This window comes from Berghia stephanieae, chromosome 12 (genome assembly GCF_034508935.2).
Source record: "Berghia stephanieae isolate SIO BIC M18660-M18661 chromosome 12, UCSD_Bste_1.3, whole genome shotgun sequence".
NCBI classification, from domain to species: Eukaryota; Metazoa; Mollusca; class Gastropoda; order Nudibranchia; family Aeolidiidae; genus Berghia; species Berghia stephanieae.
The window spans coordinates 12,760,747-12,776,756 of NC_088371.1; the positions used below are offsets into that span (position 1 = coordinate 12,760,747).

A 16,010-nucleotide genomic window follows, 5' to 3' on the forward strand; every position below is an offset into this window, starting at 1 on the left:
GCGCATGACCGGATGTTTAAAAATTGAGTCTTTTTTCGGACGCTGAGAAAAAGTGACTTCAAATTCATACTATATAGATAAAGCTTCAAAAGACGCAACAACAACATGATGCTTCCTATATGTTACTTACGCGGATTGTACGGCCTAGTTTTGAACCCATTGTCCTACTTCACACTAGGATGGCATCAAGAACGACAAATCACCATTCCGCATTCTGACAATGAGTTTTCATCATAGAGAGATTGTGACTTCTTGAAATGGATTTTTAAATCGTTGTGCTATTCCCAAAATCTAGCTTTCATGTCAGCGAATGGATCATCATCATAGCTTGTCGGTCCAACACCGAACCCATTCCTTATCATCTGTGGAGCAGACTCTTTAGGTCATGGTCATTACAGCTGGGCCCATCCTGGCATTCTCTAAGAATGTGCTCCATCGTGTGCTCTGGGCGTCCACATATACACACGCTTTTTCATACTTCCAGCTGTTCTTCCAATTTTTGCCGGTGCTCTGTTCAGTGTTACCCATTCATTCCTGGGAATCTCAGTTCCGTAGGGCAGTTTTTTCTCTCGGATCTTCAACAGCTTCATTTGCATGTTCAGTGTTACCCATTCATTCCTGGGAAGCTCAGTTCCGTAGGGCAGTTTTTTCTCTCGGATCTTCAACAGCTTCATTTGCATGTTCAGTGTTACCCATTCATTCCTGGGAAGCTCAGTTCCGAAGGGCAGGTTTTTCTCTCGGATCTTCACAGCTTCATTTGCATGTTCAGTGTTACCCATTCATTCCTGGGAAGCTCAGTTCCGTAGGGCAGTTTTTTCTCTCGGATCTTCAACAGCTTCATTTGCATGTTCAGTGTTACCCATTCATTCCTTGGAATCTCACTTCTGTAGGGCAGGTTTTTCTCTCGGATCTTCAACAGCTTCATTTACATGTTCAGTGTAACCCATTCATTTCTGGGGAGCTCAGTTCCGTAGGGCAGTTTTTCTCTCGGATCTTCAACAGCTTCATTTGCATGATTGTCCCACTCCCTCGAATGGATAAGACTTTGTGACTCAACGTAACGGTATTATGGTGGGGTTAATAAGTCGGCAAAAATTGGTTTTAAATTAGAAATAATCAGAGATATGAAATGTTACTATTTAATTCAACATATTGAAGCTAGACAATATGTTGACAAAAGTCGCATGGTTCATGCTATAGATTTCATTTTCACTATCTAAATCGTTCACCCATAACACTTATTTCAGGAGATCGGTCAGAAGTGTAGAGATGTTTAGAATTGGATAAAATCACGGACAAAACACACTTTCTAAAATTTGGCAAAATAAATATTATATTTTTAACGCTACCGTAATTCTGAATCGATCAAAAAGACCCACAAAGTGACAAAATTTATTTGTAAATGTTATGTGTATAATAAAATTTTGAGATGATAGACGTTTGATTACATAATATATTTATACCTTTGAAGTCATTCAATTCTTTGGGAGAGGCAGGGGTGGGGGAGGAGAAAGTAAATTTTGTTAGTTACGCAACACGCTACAATAAATAGTCAAAGTGAATAACTACTAAGCTGTTATGATGTTTCTGGCTCGTCCTTTTATCCTAGCAACCAGTGACAGGGCATAACGCTGTTAAAACCCGTGGACAGTAAATAGTGAAGTGAAATAATAGTCCCAAACCCCTCTTCAGCCAATTACAGAAACGGTTAAAAAGTCAATAAATCAAATTAGATTAAATACAAATAGACAGGAATAACCTTAATCATTAACGCTTCAACTGAGTTCTAGTATTGGCTGTAGAAATGTTTTGAACCCGAAACTGTCTGTGTTTAGTATTGTTTTCTTATTTATTTGTTTATGTTTTTGACATTTCAATTTTCAATTTATTTCGAAATTTACTCTATTTGATAACTACAAAATGTTTCATACTCTGAAAATAATGAATTTTATATTTTTATCACCTGAAGCAGATCTACGTATCTATCCTTTTACATCCTATTTTTAGAACAGCTATCATAGACCCTTAAACATACAAACACACACATAATTTACTTGTTTCTACTTACTGTCGTAATGTTAGGGTGTGTTTGTGTCTGTGTCTGGTCAACAGACCCTTCGTCCCACTTCTCTCGGAAATCTCATCAATAAAACATCGCTCTCAAAAACCCACGGTGGTGCCGTGCCGAAATTGGGTGTACAGTCTGTCTGTCGTGGTCATATCACGTGACCGGAAATAATAATAATAATAATAATAATAATAATAATAATAATAATAATAATAATAATAATAATAATAATAATAATAATAATAATAATAATAATAATAATAACTAACCAAGTTCCCGGAAATTTGAACGGTGGCAGTTTAAAAAATTTGATTTGTCTTTCAATATTACATCGATTGCGGCTATATGGCCCTGTGGTAAGACACTCGATTTCGGATCGGAAGATCCTGGGTTCGAGCCTCGCTCGGCGCATAGTTGAGTCCTTGCAGAAGGCTCTTTACTCACATTCTCTCACCGTACTCAGGTGTAAAATGAGTACCTATCCGAAAATATTGTAATATCGCCTAACAGGCGTCATGTCTCGTCCTACATGTTAAACGCTGCTGTTGGGACCCCTTGTAAAGCGCTTTGAGCACTTTTAGTGGATATCCACAATATAAACGCTCATTTTAAAAAAAAATCTTATCAGTACAGACTTAACACCATTTTGAGGCGATGGGTTAAATGATATATTATCACGTACTCGTTACAGAACCAATTCGAGGCAATAATAACAACAGAACACCCACATCACGCGATACGTTACGTTACGTTACGCTCGTGTTTTAATGAACTGACAATGAGCTACCTATCCGATCCTGCAGGTAACAGCCAAAATCAAATACTAAAAATTTTCTTCTACAGTTGTTATATTAATAGAAACATATAATAGTATCGGGTAGTGGAAACAAAGAGCAAAGCAACAGGTAACGAGTTGGTTTTTTTTTAATTGCAAAAATAAATAAATAAACAGAAAAATAAATAAAACAAAAGACAAATGAATAAATAAATAATCAAATAAATGACGAATAAATGAATATAAAAATTACAATTAAAAACTTGAGCTTTTATATAGCGCAATATCCACCAAACGTGCTCAAAGCGCTATACAAAGGGCGGCTACTAACAGCAACACGTAACATGTAGAACGGAATATGACACCTGTTAAGCGATATTACATTTTTTTCGAACAGAGACAACGCCGTTAACGGCCATATACTCATTTTACACCTAATTGTGAGTAAAAAGTCTTTTCCAAGGACTCAACTCTGCGCCGAGCAAGTCTCGAACCCAGAACCTTCCGATCCTAAAGAGATTGTCATACCACAAGACCACATAGCCGCATATAGTTACATGAAAGGTGGCGAGACAAATAAAATGAGAAACAGTGATTTAATTGGATAGCATGCCTTTCTCATCATCTACAATACATAATACCCTCAGGGGGGGGGGGGGGGGGGGGGCGATGGGTTACTTAAAATAAGCTTGTTACAATCACAGTTCCAGCCAATAACAACAATAGTACACACGCGTACTCTATGTCTTATGTCATTATTTTCATGCTAATGCAAGTAACAGCAGAAGAAACCCCCCCCCCCCCCCCCCAAAAAAAAAAAATAAAAAAAAAAAATAAAAAAAAAAACCCCAACAAATACAAACAAACGAAACAAACAAATAAACACTAAAATAAATCCCTTCTTTTCCACCATTGTATTAATAAATAGAAACACGGAATCATTCATTGGATAATAGCACACAGCAACAGGTAAAATAAGACCAATGGGAATACCCAATTATCAAAAATAAAAAAGCAGACAAATTTAATAATAGATAAAATAAAAAGCAGAGTTACAGCAGTTGTCGAAGAAGGGGCGAGCCAAATAAAATATAGTGTTCTTTAACAGTAATTAGACTAATAGGAACATGGTATCGCATGGAATTGAAAGCATAAAGCATAGCAAGGTGAATGTAATTAGGTAAAAAGAGAAAAAAGCACTTACAGGTACACTAATATAATAGTATATAATATAATAATAGTATATATATATATATAAAATATATATATATATATATATATATATATAAATGTATAATATAGGAAGTCAAGAGACAACCATAATGGAGAATATAGTATTCATTATCTGTGATTTGATTAGCAATTATGTCTTCCTTATGTAACCTGAATAACGGGGTTTTCACATTTGTTGTTGAGTGGATAGAAAGTAAACAAACAAAAAAAAAAAAAAATAACATAAGATAATTGAACTCTTGCGTTAGTAATTTAGAATAGGTTACCCCCAATGCCGCTGCTCGGCCTTGGGACTTTAGGAACTGTCATGGTGGCTACAATACTAATATATATGCGGGGGGGGGGGGGGGGGGGGGGGAGTCTATTTTTAGTAAAACCGGTTGCGTGCAACAACTAAAAAGTGTTATAGTTAGTATGCGCTTGGCTAAGAAGCTCACAACATTGCCATCCGGAAGTATAAAGGACCAACACACAAATATGTAACCTTGTTCGTTTATAGTCTGGTAATTACAGTTTAGTGAGAATTACTCATAAATTATGGATGGCAAAAATCAATAACAAAGTCCTGAGCCTATCTATTGAACCGCTGAGTTTTTCTTACCAAAGGATAATAATGGGACTTCTTTTCATATTTTTGCTTTTACGATATTAATGCTAAGAGTATAGGTAAAATACTCACAACATCCGCCAATTGGATATAACGCACTAACACACAAAACTATGTGTAACCTTGGGCGTTTATAATCTGATTGATATAGTAATATTATAGTAAAAACTATTCATTAACATGGCTGTCTTAATACAATAACAAAGAGCTGAGTGAAGTCAATTTCGTTGCATCTATAATAAGAGGACAAAGGGCAAGAGTAGAGACAAACAGAATGAAGGATATGATGGTATTCATTATCAATGATTTAATAAGCAATTATTATGATGTATTTCTTATGTAGCCTGAATACACGGGGTTTCACAGTTGTTGTTGAGTGGATAGGAATTCGGTAAATAATAAATGATATACGTTTCTTGAACTCATGCGTCAGTAATTCAGAACAGGTTCCCCACAATGCCGCTGCCCGACCTTGGGACTTTAAAGAACTATCCTTAATAATGATAATAATAATAATAATAATAATAATAATAATAATAATAATAATAATAATAATAATAATAATGATGATGATGACGATGATGATGATGATGATGATGATGATGATGATGATGATGATGATGATGATGATGATGATGATGATGATGATGATAATAAGTGTTCTTTTATAGCGCTAAATGCCGAAGCCTCAAAGCGCTGTACAATATACTGATCAAACCATAAACACACTCATGCCGAGCCAAACACACACACAAAACAGTCGCACACACTAACTATGCAAGTTTTACAAAATAAATGAAATTGACATTCAACAAAATGGAATCAAAAAATAAAATGTATAATTTACTCATCAAGAAGAAAATGCCGAGGATAAAGATTTCTGGAAATATGAGTCTTCAGATTTTTCTTTAAATTTTCTACGCTTCCCGTGACCCTTGCTGACAAAGGAAGCGAGTTCCAAATGGTATGTCCTGCTTTATAAAAAAGATCTGTCACTGAAATTAGTAAGCCATGCTTTTGGCACTTTTATTAATGGATCTCCGATGATCTAATCTGGCGAATTGGGGAGTTGGGGGTCACAAGTTCTTGAATGTAGCTCGGCGATCGAGAATTTAGTGCGTATATGAACGAAATTGGCGTCACTCAACTTTTAATCACTTTATAACATATAACATAACATATTATGGTATAGGGTAAAATAGGATAAGATCCTTTGAATGCCATTAATATTAATAGTAATGCCATAAATCTATTGATTAAAGATTACAATAATGATACACGTGGTAAAGATAGTATTTCAACTTAAATGTACTCATGTATATGTTGTGTACAACATATATATTTAACCGTGTCATGCAAAGCACACACACACACACACACACACACACATACACACGCAAATAGAAGATAACCATAATAATATAATAATGCATAGTATATACATACAAGATTGAAAGCCATGTCAACAGCAGTGCAAACACGTATTATTCGTCATATATAAATCTCCCATCATATAATTCCCTGTCTACTAACACCTTGAAATAATCCATAGATTTTGCATTCTTTGTTTAAAATTTCAAACTGTTCCATTTCTGAACAATACAAATACCGAACCAGTTTTGTCTTATGTTTGTTTTGAATCTAGAAACAACAATCTTAAACTTGTCCCCTCCAGTAATATTAGAATATGAAAAAAAAAATCAGAAAAGTCTATCCTATCCCCTTGTACCAATCTATAAACCTGAATTAAATCCCCACGAATTCTTCTATATTTCAAACTGGGTAAGTCAAGAAATTCTAACCTTTCCTTATAAGATAAATACTGCATTGTATACATTTTTGGTAGCTCTCCTCTGTACACTTTCAATACTAATAGATTGTCTTTTATATAATGGGCTCCAGATGCAATTTCCGTATTCTAGAATTGGTCGAACGAGCGATTTATACAAATATAAAAATGTCGTTTTATCAAGACTTATAAAGGTTCTATATATTATTCCCATCATTTTGTTTGCACGGCTTACACAATTATCAATATGTAAATCAAACTTCAAATGTGAATCAAAAGTAACTCCCAAATCCTTTTCATAAGTCACAACGGAAAGTAGATTTGACATAGAAGTATCGGTAAAATAATTATGACATGGATTGTTTTTTCCTACACGTAATACTTTACATTTCGAAACATTAAAATCCAAATGCCATGTTGTAGACCATTTGAAAAGTGAAAATATATCATTTTGTAGAATGTTATGATGTTCAGTTGTACTATAGATCCTCGTATCGTCTGCAAACAGTTTGCAGGCTGAATTTATGCCACATGGTAAATCATTTATATATAAAAGAAATAAAAGTGGTCCCAATACGCTTCCTTGGGGTACACCGCTAATAACATTCTTAAAATCCGACCCCACACCATTGACAATTAGAGTCTTTCAGTGGTTAGTTTTTTTTTCTCAATAAATATATCAGTCAGACTAGAACTATAACCGTTTACAGGTTACACACAGTAATTTGTGTTTTTGGTATGTTTAATTCGACTGATGGATATTGTGAGTATTTTATCTGGTCGCAAGGCATCAATATCACTACACGTCGAAATCCATTTTGAGTAAAACCGATCGGATGCTTGTCGCAAAAAAAAAAAATTGAACTACTGCGTATTTTGTTGTTGTTTTTTTTTTTAATTGTTTTTATTTTAGGGGGGGGGGGGGTTAGTTTGACTTTTTTTTATTTACAAAGCATAGTAAGACTCATCGTAATAGTTTTGCTTTAACGTTATAGTAACATTTATGATTTGTATTATACTCAGCTTAACAAATAAACGTAATCTGCCAATATTCATAATTATTTTGACAGCAAATTCAATCTGTTGCATTGTTATCACCCCGACATTTTACCGTTTAGAGCCGATGAACCGCATGATGTTATCCGCTATATATATATATATATCCTCTAAATGTGACCTCTCGTCTCAAAACGGTATTATGTCGGGATGGACCAGATGCTTAAAAAGTCAAATTATAGTTTAACTGGTCAAAAATATGAAACTGGTATTTAGCACAATAAAATATGATATTCCTTCTTAAGCATGCTGGCTACAAATTCCAGTTTCAGCATCTTAATCATCCCGACTTAATACCGTTTTGAGATGAAGGGTCACAAATAGCTATTAATAATTGTGACTTGATATTTTATGACACTACGCTATTACGATAATACGATATTATACCAAAATAAATGTTTCACAATTCTCAGTCGCCATAATAATAATAGAATATTGTAACTATAAAGAATGGTAAATCAATGAAATTATCTATAAATAGCAAGTGGAATTCCGCCTCCTGTGTTAAAAGTATGGGATTGTCTGTTGTTGTTGTACTCGGATATATTATATTCAAACAACGCAGTGATTGGTCGACACATGATGGTTTATGTCGTATAGATAGAATGCGCTTGGCCAAGGAGTTCACAACATTGCCATCCGGAAGTATAACGGACCAACACACAAACTCTGTGTAACCATGAACTTTTATAGTCTGGTTAATCCAGTTTAGTGAGAACAACTCACAAACGCGGATGGCAAAAACAATAACAAAGGCCTCAGTGACGTCATCTGCATACTATCTATATTATGGTGTGTTAGTGGCAGAGTTGTGAGTTGTGATTCTCCTTCATTTTCAATGAAAATATTTGGGGTTAGAGCATTGTCATCTTTAGATAGTATGCGCTTGGCTAAGAAGCTCACAAGATTGCCATCCGGAAGTATAACGGACCAACACACAAAACGGTGTGTATCCATGAACGTTTATAGTCGGGTTAATACAGTTCAGTGAGCATTATTCATAAACGCGGATGGCAAAAAACAATAACAAAGACCTGAGTGACGTCATCTGCATACTACCTATTCGATGTTAATGTATTAGAGGCATAGTAGGTGAAGTTCCTTACTTTTTAATGGGAATGTCGCAGGTTTAAAACCTAAAGTTATGAATTGTCCACATTGAGATAAAACTAAATTATGTCATTTGAATGTTTTGTAGGTGTTTTAACTACCTGATGCATTAATTTTTTTTCTCCAAATTTCTTAACATAAATATAATAATATTAAGTATAGATAGTTTGCGCTTGGCTAAGAAGCTCACAACATTGCCATCCGGAAGTATAACGGACCAACACACAAAACGGTGTGTATCCATGAACGTTTATAGTCAGGTTAATACAGTTCAGTGAGCAATACTCATAAAGGCAGATGGCAAAAAACAATAACAAAGACCCGAGTGACGTCATTTTCGAACTATCTATAATATCATTATATTTATGTTAAGAAATTTGGAATTTTTTTTTTTTAATTCCCTTTTTTTAATAAAAAAAAAAATTCCAACCGGTATTCCAAAGGGAGTGTAGATCTATTCTATTCCAGTGTTGTTTTATATTTACAAGAAATAAAAAAGGATGATTTCCTGAAATCATTACCATGATTTCCACACGAAAAGAGAGTCGGTGAAATCAATGCGTCAAGTAATGTTTAGTAGTACAAGTTTATTACTACAAACAACAGAGAGCAAGGGGAGGTTATTGATACAAATTGGGGTGCTGGGGCTTCGGAGCGATTGCTCATTCAACAATAAAACATTTTATTTCTTCTCTATGGAGCTGGAATGAATGTCAGTTTTTTTTTCTATTTTCTTCTCTGTGATTCTGGAATAGCATTTAGTTTGATTTCCTTGGATTGTATTCAAAAAAGTGTTGCTGGAATAGATCATTCTAAACGAAGGATATAAATTTTATGTTTATAATAATAAGAATATAGCTAGAGACTGTTTTCTTTGATTTTATTGGAACTTCAAACAGTTGAATGTTGTGGTATTTGTGAAATTGTGCTATAAATGTCATAGAAGACAGTGCTATGAAAAATACGTTTGTAATTTATGTTATTATTTTTATTATTATCATTATTATTATTATTATTATTATTATTATTATTATTATTATTATTATTATTATTATTATTATTATTATATTATTATTTATTATTTATTATCATTATTATTATTATTATTATCATTATTATTATTATTATTATTATTATTATTATCATCATCATCATCATCATCGTCATCATTAATTATCCTTTACCATCATTAGCATAGTTGTTATGATAATATCTGCTTTTTAAAAATTTCTACTTCAACTATATCTAATATTATTGAAGTGTATAAATCTATAATATTTACTATTTCTTTCTCACCATAGAGGCATCGTTGTGTTTTATTCTGAACGGATTACATACCTACGATTCTAGCCACATCGGATTACCATAATAATAATATTATCGTATTATCATCATATTATTATTATTATTATTATTATTATTATTATTATCCTTCTATATTGGATTAAGCAAGCCACGCTCCATGTTCAGCAACGAAAGGGGCTTCCATAAAACCGTGTAATGACATCGGTCTTCGATATCAAGTGTCGACAATGGAGGAGGCAAGCGTAGGTCTGAGCGGATTTTTAATATGTGGTGGTGGTGGGTCGATTAAAGATCAACACTTGAAGCAGCAGCAGCAGCAGCAGCAGCAACATCGACAACGTCATCATCGTCAATATCAACATCAAGAACATCGACCTCGGAATTTACAAGTGAAGAGCGTGAATCCTTCTCATCATTATCGTTACAACGATGATCAAATACGAAATGATAATGATAAGGGTAATAATAATGATAATACTAATGATATTGCTGAAGTTGATACTTGTTTTATTGATGATAATGATGTTGAGTCTCTCAGCAAAACGCGAAGCTACCAAGGATATTACAAACGTCATCAAGAACAGCTACAACCACAACAACAACAACAACAACAAACGCAGAAAGATAATCAACAACGCAACCACCACCAGCACCACCGCCGCCACCATTTTCATCATCAACAACAACAACAACAACAACAACAACAACAACATCTTCATAACCACGACCACCACCACCGCCGCCTTCCTCATCCATTCTCACATCCACGGTCATTTGGCCAGTGTGTATACTCCATTATCATCGTCATTATTGGGATTATGGTCATCTTTGGTCAGATAACACCGGCCTTCGGACAGATGGGCTACAGATGGGTCTATGGTGAGTTGGAATCGATGACTTGCTCTACTTCCTCTTTGACGGATTACTCTGTCTGTATCATGCACATTTTATCATTTACTTTTTTTTCTCACACTCTTTACTTTTTATGATCTCTCTCTCTCTCTCTCTCTCTCTCTCTCTCTCTCTCTCTCTCTCTCTCTCTATATATATTTATATATATATATATATATATATATATAATATATATATATCTTTATCTAGTTTTCTGTCTCCCTCTCCCTCTCTCTCTCTCTCTCTCTCTCTCTCTCTCTCTGTCTCTATCTCTCTCTCTCTATCTCTCTCTCTCTCTCTCACACACACACACACACTGTACATCAAGATCAGTCTTTCTCTAAATGTTTTACTCTCATTCAACCTTAGTTTCTACTAATAATATAATTTTTTCATTAACCTCCCCTTATTCATTGACAGATCACTTCCTGTTATCAAAGCAGAAATAATAATAAAGAGAAGATAATCTTATTTTTTTTCTTTTAAAAATCAGTATTGAACGCACAGGAAGTGATGTCAGCAAATGTCACCAGTCTAATCGTTACACTTACTCAACAAATCACGTGTTGTAGTAAAAAAATTGATCATAATATTTTTTTCTGCAATAGACAACATTTTGCATATTATATCGATATTGAACGGGGTGGGGCTGAGATAGAGAGATAGACAGATAGATAGATAGATGTATAAATAGATGGATATATAGATAAATAGAGAGATGGATAGATAGGCAGTTAGAGAGATAGATAGATAGATAGATAGATAGATAGATAGATAGATAGATAGATAGATAGATAGATAGATAGATAGATAGATAGAAAGATAGATAGATAAATAGAAAGATGGATAGATGGATAGATAGATAGATAGATAGATAGATAGATAGATAGATAGATAGATAGATAGATAGATAGATATTAGATAGGAAGATAGGTAAGAGATAGACAGGTAGATAGGTAAATAGGTAGATATATAGGTAGGTAGATAGGTAGATTGACAGGTAGAAAGGTAGATAGATAGATAGATCGAAGGATAGATAGATAGATAGATAGATAGATAGATAGATAGATAGATAGATAGATAAAATACGGGGGGGGGGGGGGGGTTGTTATAGTATAATATGAATTTGCTCTCGGACTTAATTACTATAATGAATGGAAACAAATCAGATTTAGAAAGGAAATCAAAATGAAATTTAAAATGCTGAAATATTGATATTGCTAACACTGGTGCACAATTTGTGACTTGTCAAACCAAATCGGTATCATGTCATTGTTTCAAGTGCTAAAAATTACCTTTTTACTGATTAAACATTAGGAATTGGGATAAGGTTATATTTATGCTTTTTTTGGGGAGCACGAATGGTAGTTTTAGACGTGTAAAATGCTAAAATTTCAAGGTTCTGATCAATCTTTTTCAATTAGATTAGGCGGTCTCGCCTTCATGTCGGAAGGTCTGAGGTTCGAGTCCCACCCTGGGCGATGCATAGTTGAGTCCTTTACTCACATTCTCTCTCCTTACTCAAATGTAAAATGAGTTCCTGGCCGTTAACACAGCCTGCCAAAATATTGTAATGTCTCCGTCCCACATGTTAGAAGTACTACTGTTGGTTTGGGTCTCCTTGTAAAGCACACTGAGCACGTTTAGTGGATAGTGTGCTATAATAATGTTCTAGTTTGTAAGGTATTGTACTGCTATGTAAATGCTTTAGTTGGTAAGGTATTATACTGTGATCCGGAAGGTTTTTACATAGTTCGAGCCCCGTCCATTGGCAAGATTATTATTTGCTATTGTCCGTTCCACGTTATAGAAACCGGGATGAACTCCGGCTCCATGCGCGTAATAATGGCTCTGAGGGACTACTCAATACGACTTGATACCGGTTTAGCACGGTGGGTCACATTTATTGCATATCGACGTTCATGCCTATCCATGTAGAGTAAAGGGGGCGGGGACTGATTCCCCTCGGTTATATTATCAATTTGGTATTGATATTCACTACAGGAAGTGACATTTTGCGTAGTCAAGCATCGAATCTCAAACAGCAAACAATGTTGCATAACGTGCAACTATAGCAGACCTGTCCTACTATCACAAAAAAATTCGTAGCATTACGAAATTTTGTCTCCAATTTCATTAAATTGAGCTTTTATATAGAGCAATATCCACTTAACGTGCTCAAAGCGCTTTAAAAGGGGTCCTTGGCCAACATCAACATTTGACATGTAGGACGGACAGGACATGACGCCTGTTAGGCGATATTACAAATTTTTCGGACAGAGACAGCGCTGTTACGGCCATGTACTCATTTTACACCTGAGTACGGTGAGAGAATGTGAGTAAAGAGCATTCTCCAATGACTCAACTATGCGAGGCTAGAACCCAGGACCTTCCAATCCGAAAGCGAGTATCATACCACTAGACCACATAGCCGTACGTTACAGAACTTCATGTGTATCTCTTAGTCATTAAAACTCATTGAAACTGAACGTTGATGCCAGACTACTTAATTTTAATGATTATGATGTGTTGTTCCTTCTTTTTTTTTTTTTAGGGGAAAATTGTTGATTTTCAAAGTTACCTATAAGGACTACTACATAAAATTGTATCCAGAGGAGGAAAACATAATAAACCTGATCATGTTTTGACTTTTATACAATCTGATCACATGACATGTGAAAATGTTCTAGCCAGAATGAAGAATAAAAAGTACCGATTTTCTTTGTTTAGAACCAAGCTGCTCGTTGCTAGGCGAAGGTGACATCGGACTATTGAATCCTATTACGATTTTTAAAAAAATATTTTCATACAGGCAGGTCTGCTATAGTAATACTTTCGAGCAAAATGTCAGGAGGAATGTTGCCACAGCATGATCAATTGAACAGCTATTTCACAATATGTATATATATATATATATATATATATATATATATATATATTATATATATATAAAGAGAGAGAGAGAGAGAGAGAGAGAGAGAGAGAGAATTATGTGTGTGTGTGTGTGTGTGTGTGTGTGTGTATTTAAATTTATAATGTATCTATGCGGAGAGCCTGCTTTATTTGCTTATAAATAAAACATAAAACGAACAGCCACTCATCTAGTTCAATAGTTTTACTGCTGTTTTGCGGAATTTATCATAGATCGAGACTGTTCTTTGGAGTCATCAGCTATCAAAAAAAGGTCCTGTAATAAAGTATGTATAGGTACGTGCAAGTGGCTCTGGCAATAAGGTTGACCAGCTAGCGATTCCCAACAGCATATTAATATGACCGAACACAATGCCCTAGTGAACGTAAACATCGTTTATACCTTCTCTCACGGGTGAGAGGACGCAGACACGCTGTATATATGTTCTCTCACATGAGAGCTGCAGACACTAAATTTTATAAATTAGAAAATCAAAACAGGTTTTATGAATAATCATTTGAGTCAACGGGTAATAGAATTACTTTTAATTTAACAAAGGTTTACGAGTTTACAAAAATAGAGCATTTTATATAGCACAATATCCATTAAACATGCTCAAAGCGCTTTACAAGGGGTCCCTGGCCAACAGCAACACATAACGTATAGGACGGGACATGACGCCTGTTAGGCGATATTACTATTTTTTTCGGACAGAGACAACGCTATTAACTGCCAGGTACTCACTTTATACCTGAGCACGGTGAGAGAATGTGAGTAAAAAGCCTTTTCCAAGGACTCATATATGCGCCGAGCGAGGCTCGAATCCAGGACCTTCCGGTCCGAAAGCGAGTGTCATACCACTAGACCACATAGCCGCGGGAAGAAGGTGTTATAATCATGCGTAATGGTATTGTGCGTATCGTGCGGCGTTGTTGTTCTAGTGGTATTGCACTAGCCTTCGGATCCTAAGGTCCTGGGCTCGAGTTCCACTCTAAGAGATGCAGAGTTGAAAAAAAGATCCTTTATTCGCATTCTCTCATCACCGTACTCGGGTATAAAATTTGATTACCTGGCTGTTAACAGCGTTGTCTCTGTCGGGGATAAAAAAAAAGAAGTGTAATATGTATCACATATCAGGCGTCATGCCTCGTCCTACATGATAGACATTGCTGTTCGATTGGGATCTCTTGAAAAGCACATTGAGCATGTTTAGTGGATATCATTGCGCTCTGTAAAAGCTCAAGTGTTATATTGTTTTTGTTGTTTGCTTTTTTGTTTTTGTTTTGTTTTGTTTTGTCGTTGTTGGTGTTTATTTATTTGGGTTATTTTGTTATAATAATAATGCGCATTGCTATTATTACTACGTACAACTGCTGACTAATAAACACCAATAAACAACAAACTACACATAAATCAAATTGACAGTGCATGCCGAGTTCTTTGGCAATCGTCCCGAAGAGGTCTAGACGAGTCTGCCTACTTACTGCCAACTAGAATACATACATACATAGTCTTCCTTTGTTATTCATCATCAATAATATTATAACGTTTTCGCTGGCAACCACTCCTCACCTCTCATAAAACGCTTATACTTTCTGCCGTACCCTGATGATGATGATGATGATGATGATGATGATGATGATGATGATGATGATGATGAGGAGGATGAGGATGATGATGATGATGACGACGACGACGACGACGATGATGATGATGATGACGATGATGATGATGATGATGATGATGATGATGATGATGATGACGACGACGACGACGATGATGATGATGATGATGATAATGCTCGTTATCGTTCTCCTTAATAAAACAAACATTAACAAAACAAAATCAAAACAACAAAAACAAAAACAAAACCAAAAACCAAGAAAATACAAAACCAAAACAAACAATATTTAACCCAAGTCTCAAATTTTAAATTCATAAAGTCAAGGTCTACCACCTATCAACCATCTAAAACACCCCGAAATAATACCGTTTTTGTGCCATGGGTCACACTATTTTTTATTTTTTATTTAGCATGATAGTTTTCCTGCCATTTCATTCTCAATGTCCACTCTTCTTACGTATTTTAAAATAATTATAGCACCCCCTGCAGCTCTCCCTCCAGTCTTAATAGCAATGGCACGACATTACCTCTAACAAAGAGTGATCATAGGTAATCGTGTATTCACTACCCAAACAATCAACTATCGATCACCGGATCACCTGACAAACCCCCCCCCCCCCCTGTGGACTAATAAAGATTAG

The 16,010-nt window shown here is 35.1% G+C and overlaps 1 protein-coding gene and 1 long non-coding RNA gene across 2 annotated transcripts in view; both read left to right on the top strand.

Annotated features, from left to right (window-relative positions):
* LOC144958159 (uncharacterized) overlaps nt 1-759 on the top strand; it is a 127,199-nt gene extending 126,440 nt beyond the window's left edge. Inside the window, exon 3 of the long non-coding RNA XR_013642373.1 lies at nt 1-759. This exon is cut by the window's left edge and continues 103 nt beyond it. This is a non-coding gene — a long non-coding RNA (uncharacterized LOC144958159).
* LOC144957478 (thrombospondin type-1 domain-containing protein 7B-like) overlaps nt 1-16,010 on the top strand; it is a 447,754-nt gene that overhangs the window by 225,542 nt on the left and 206,202 nt on the right. The window contains exon 2 of the mRNA XM_078888764.1: nt 10,088-10,822. Within this exon, the coding sequence (XP_078744890.1) occupies nt 10,171-10,822 (652 nt within the window). The 5' untranslated portion in view covers nt 10,088-10,170. The remainder of the gene's footprint in view (nt 1-10,087; nt 10,823-16,010) is intronic.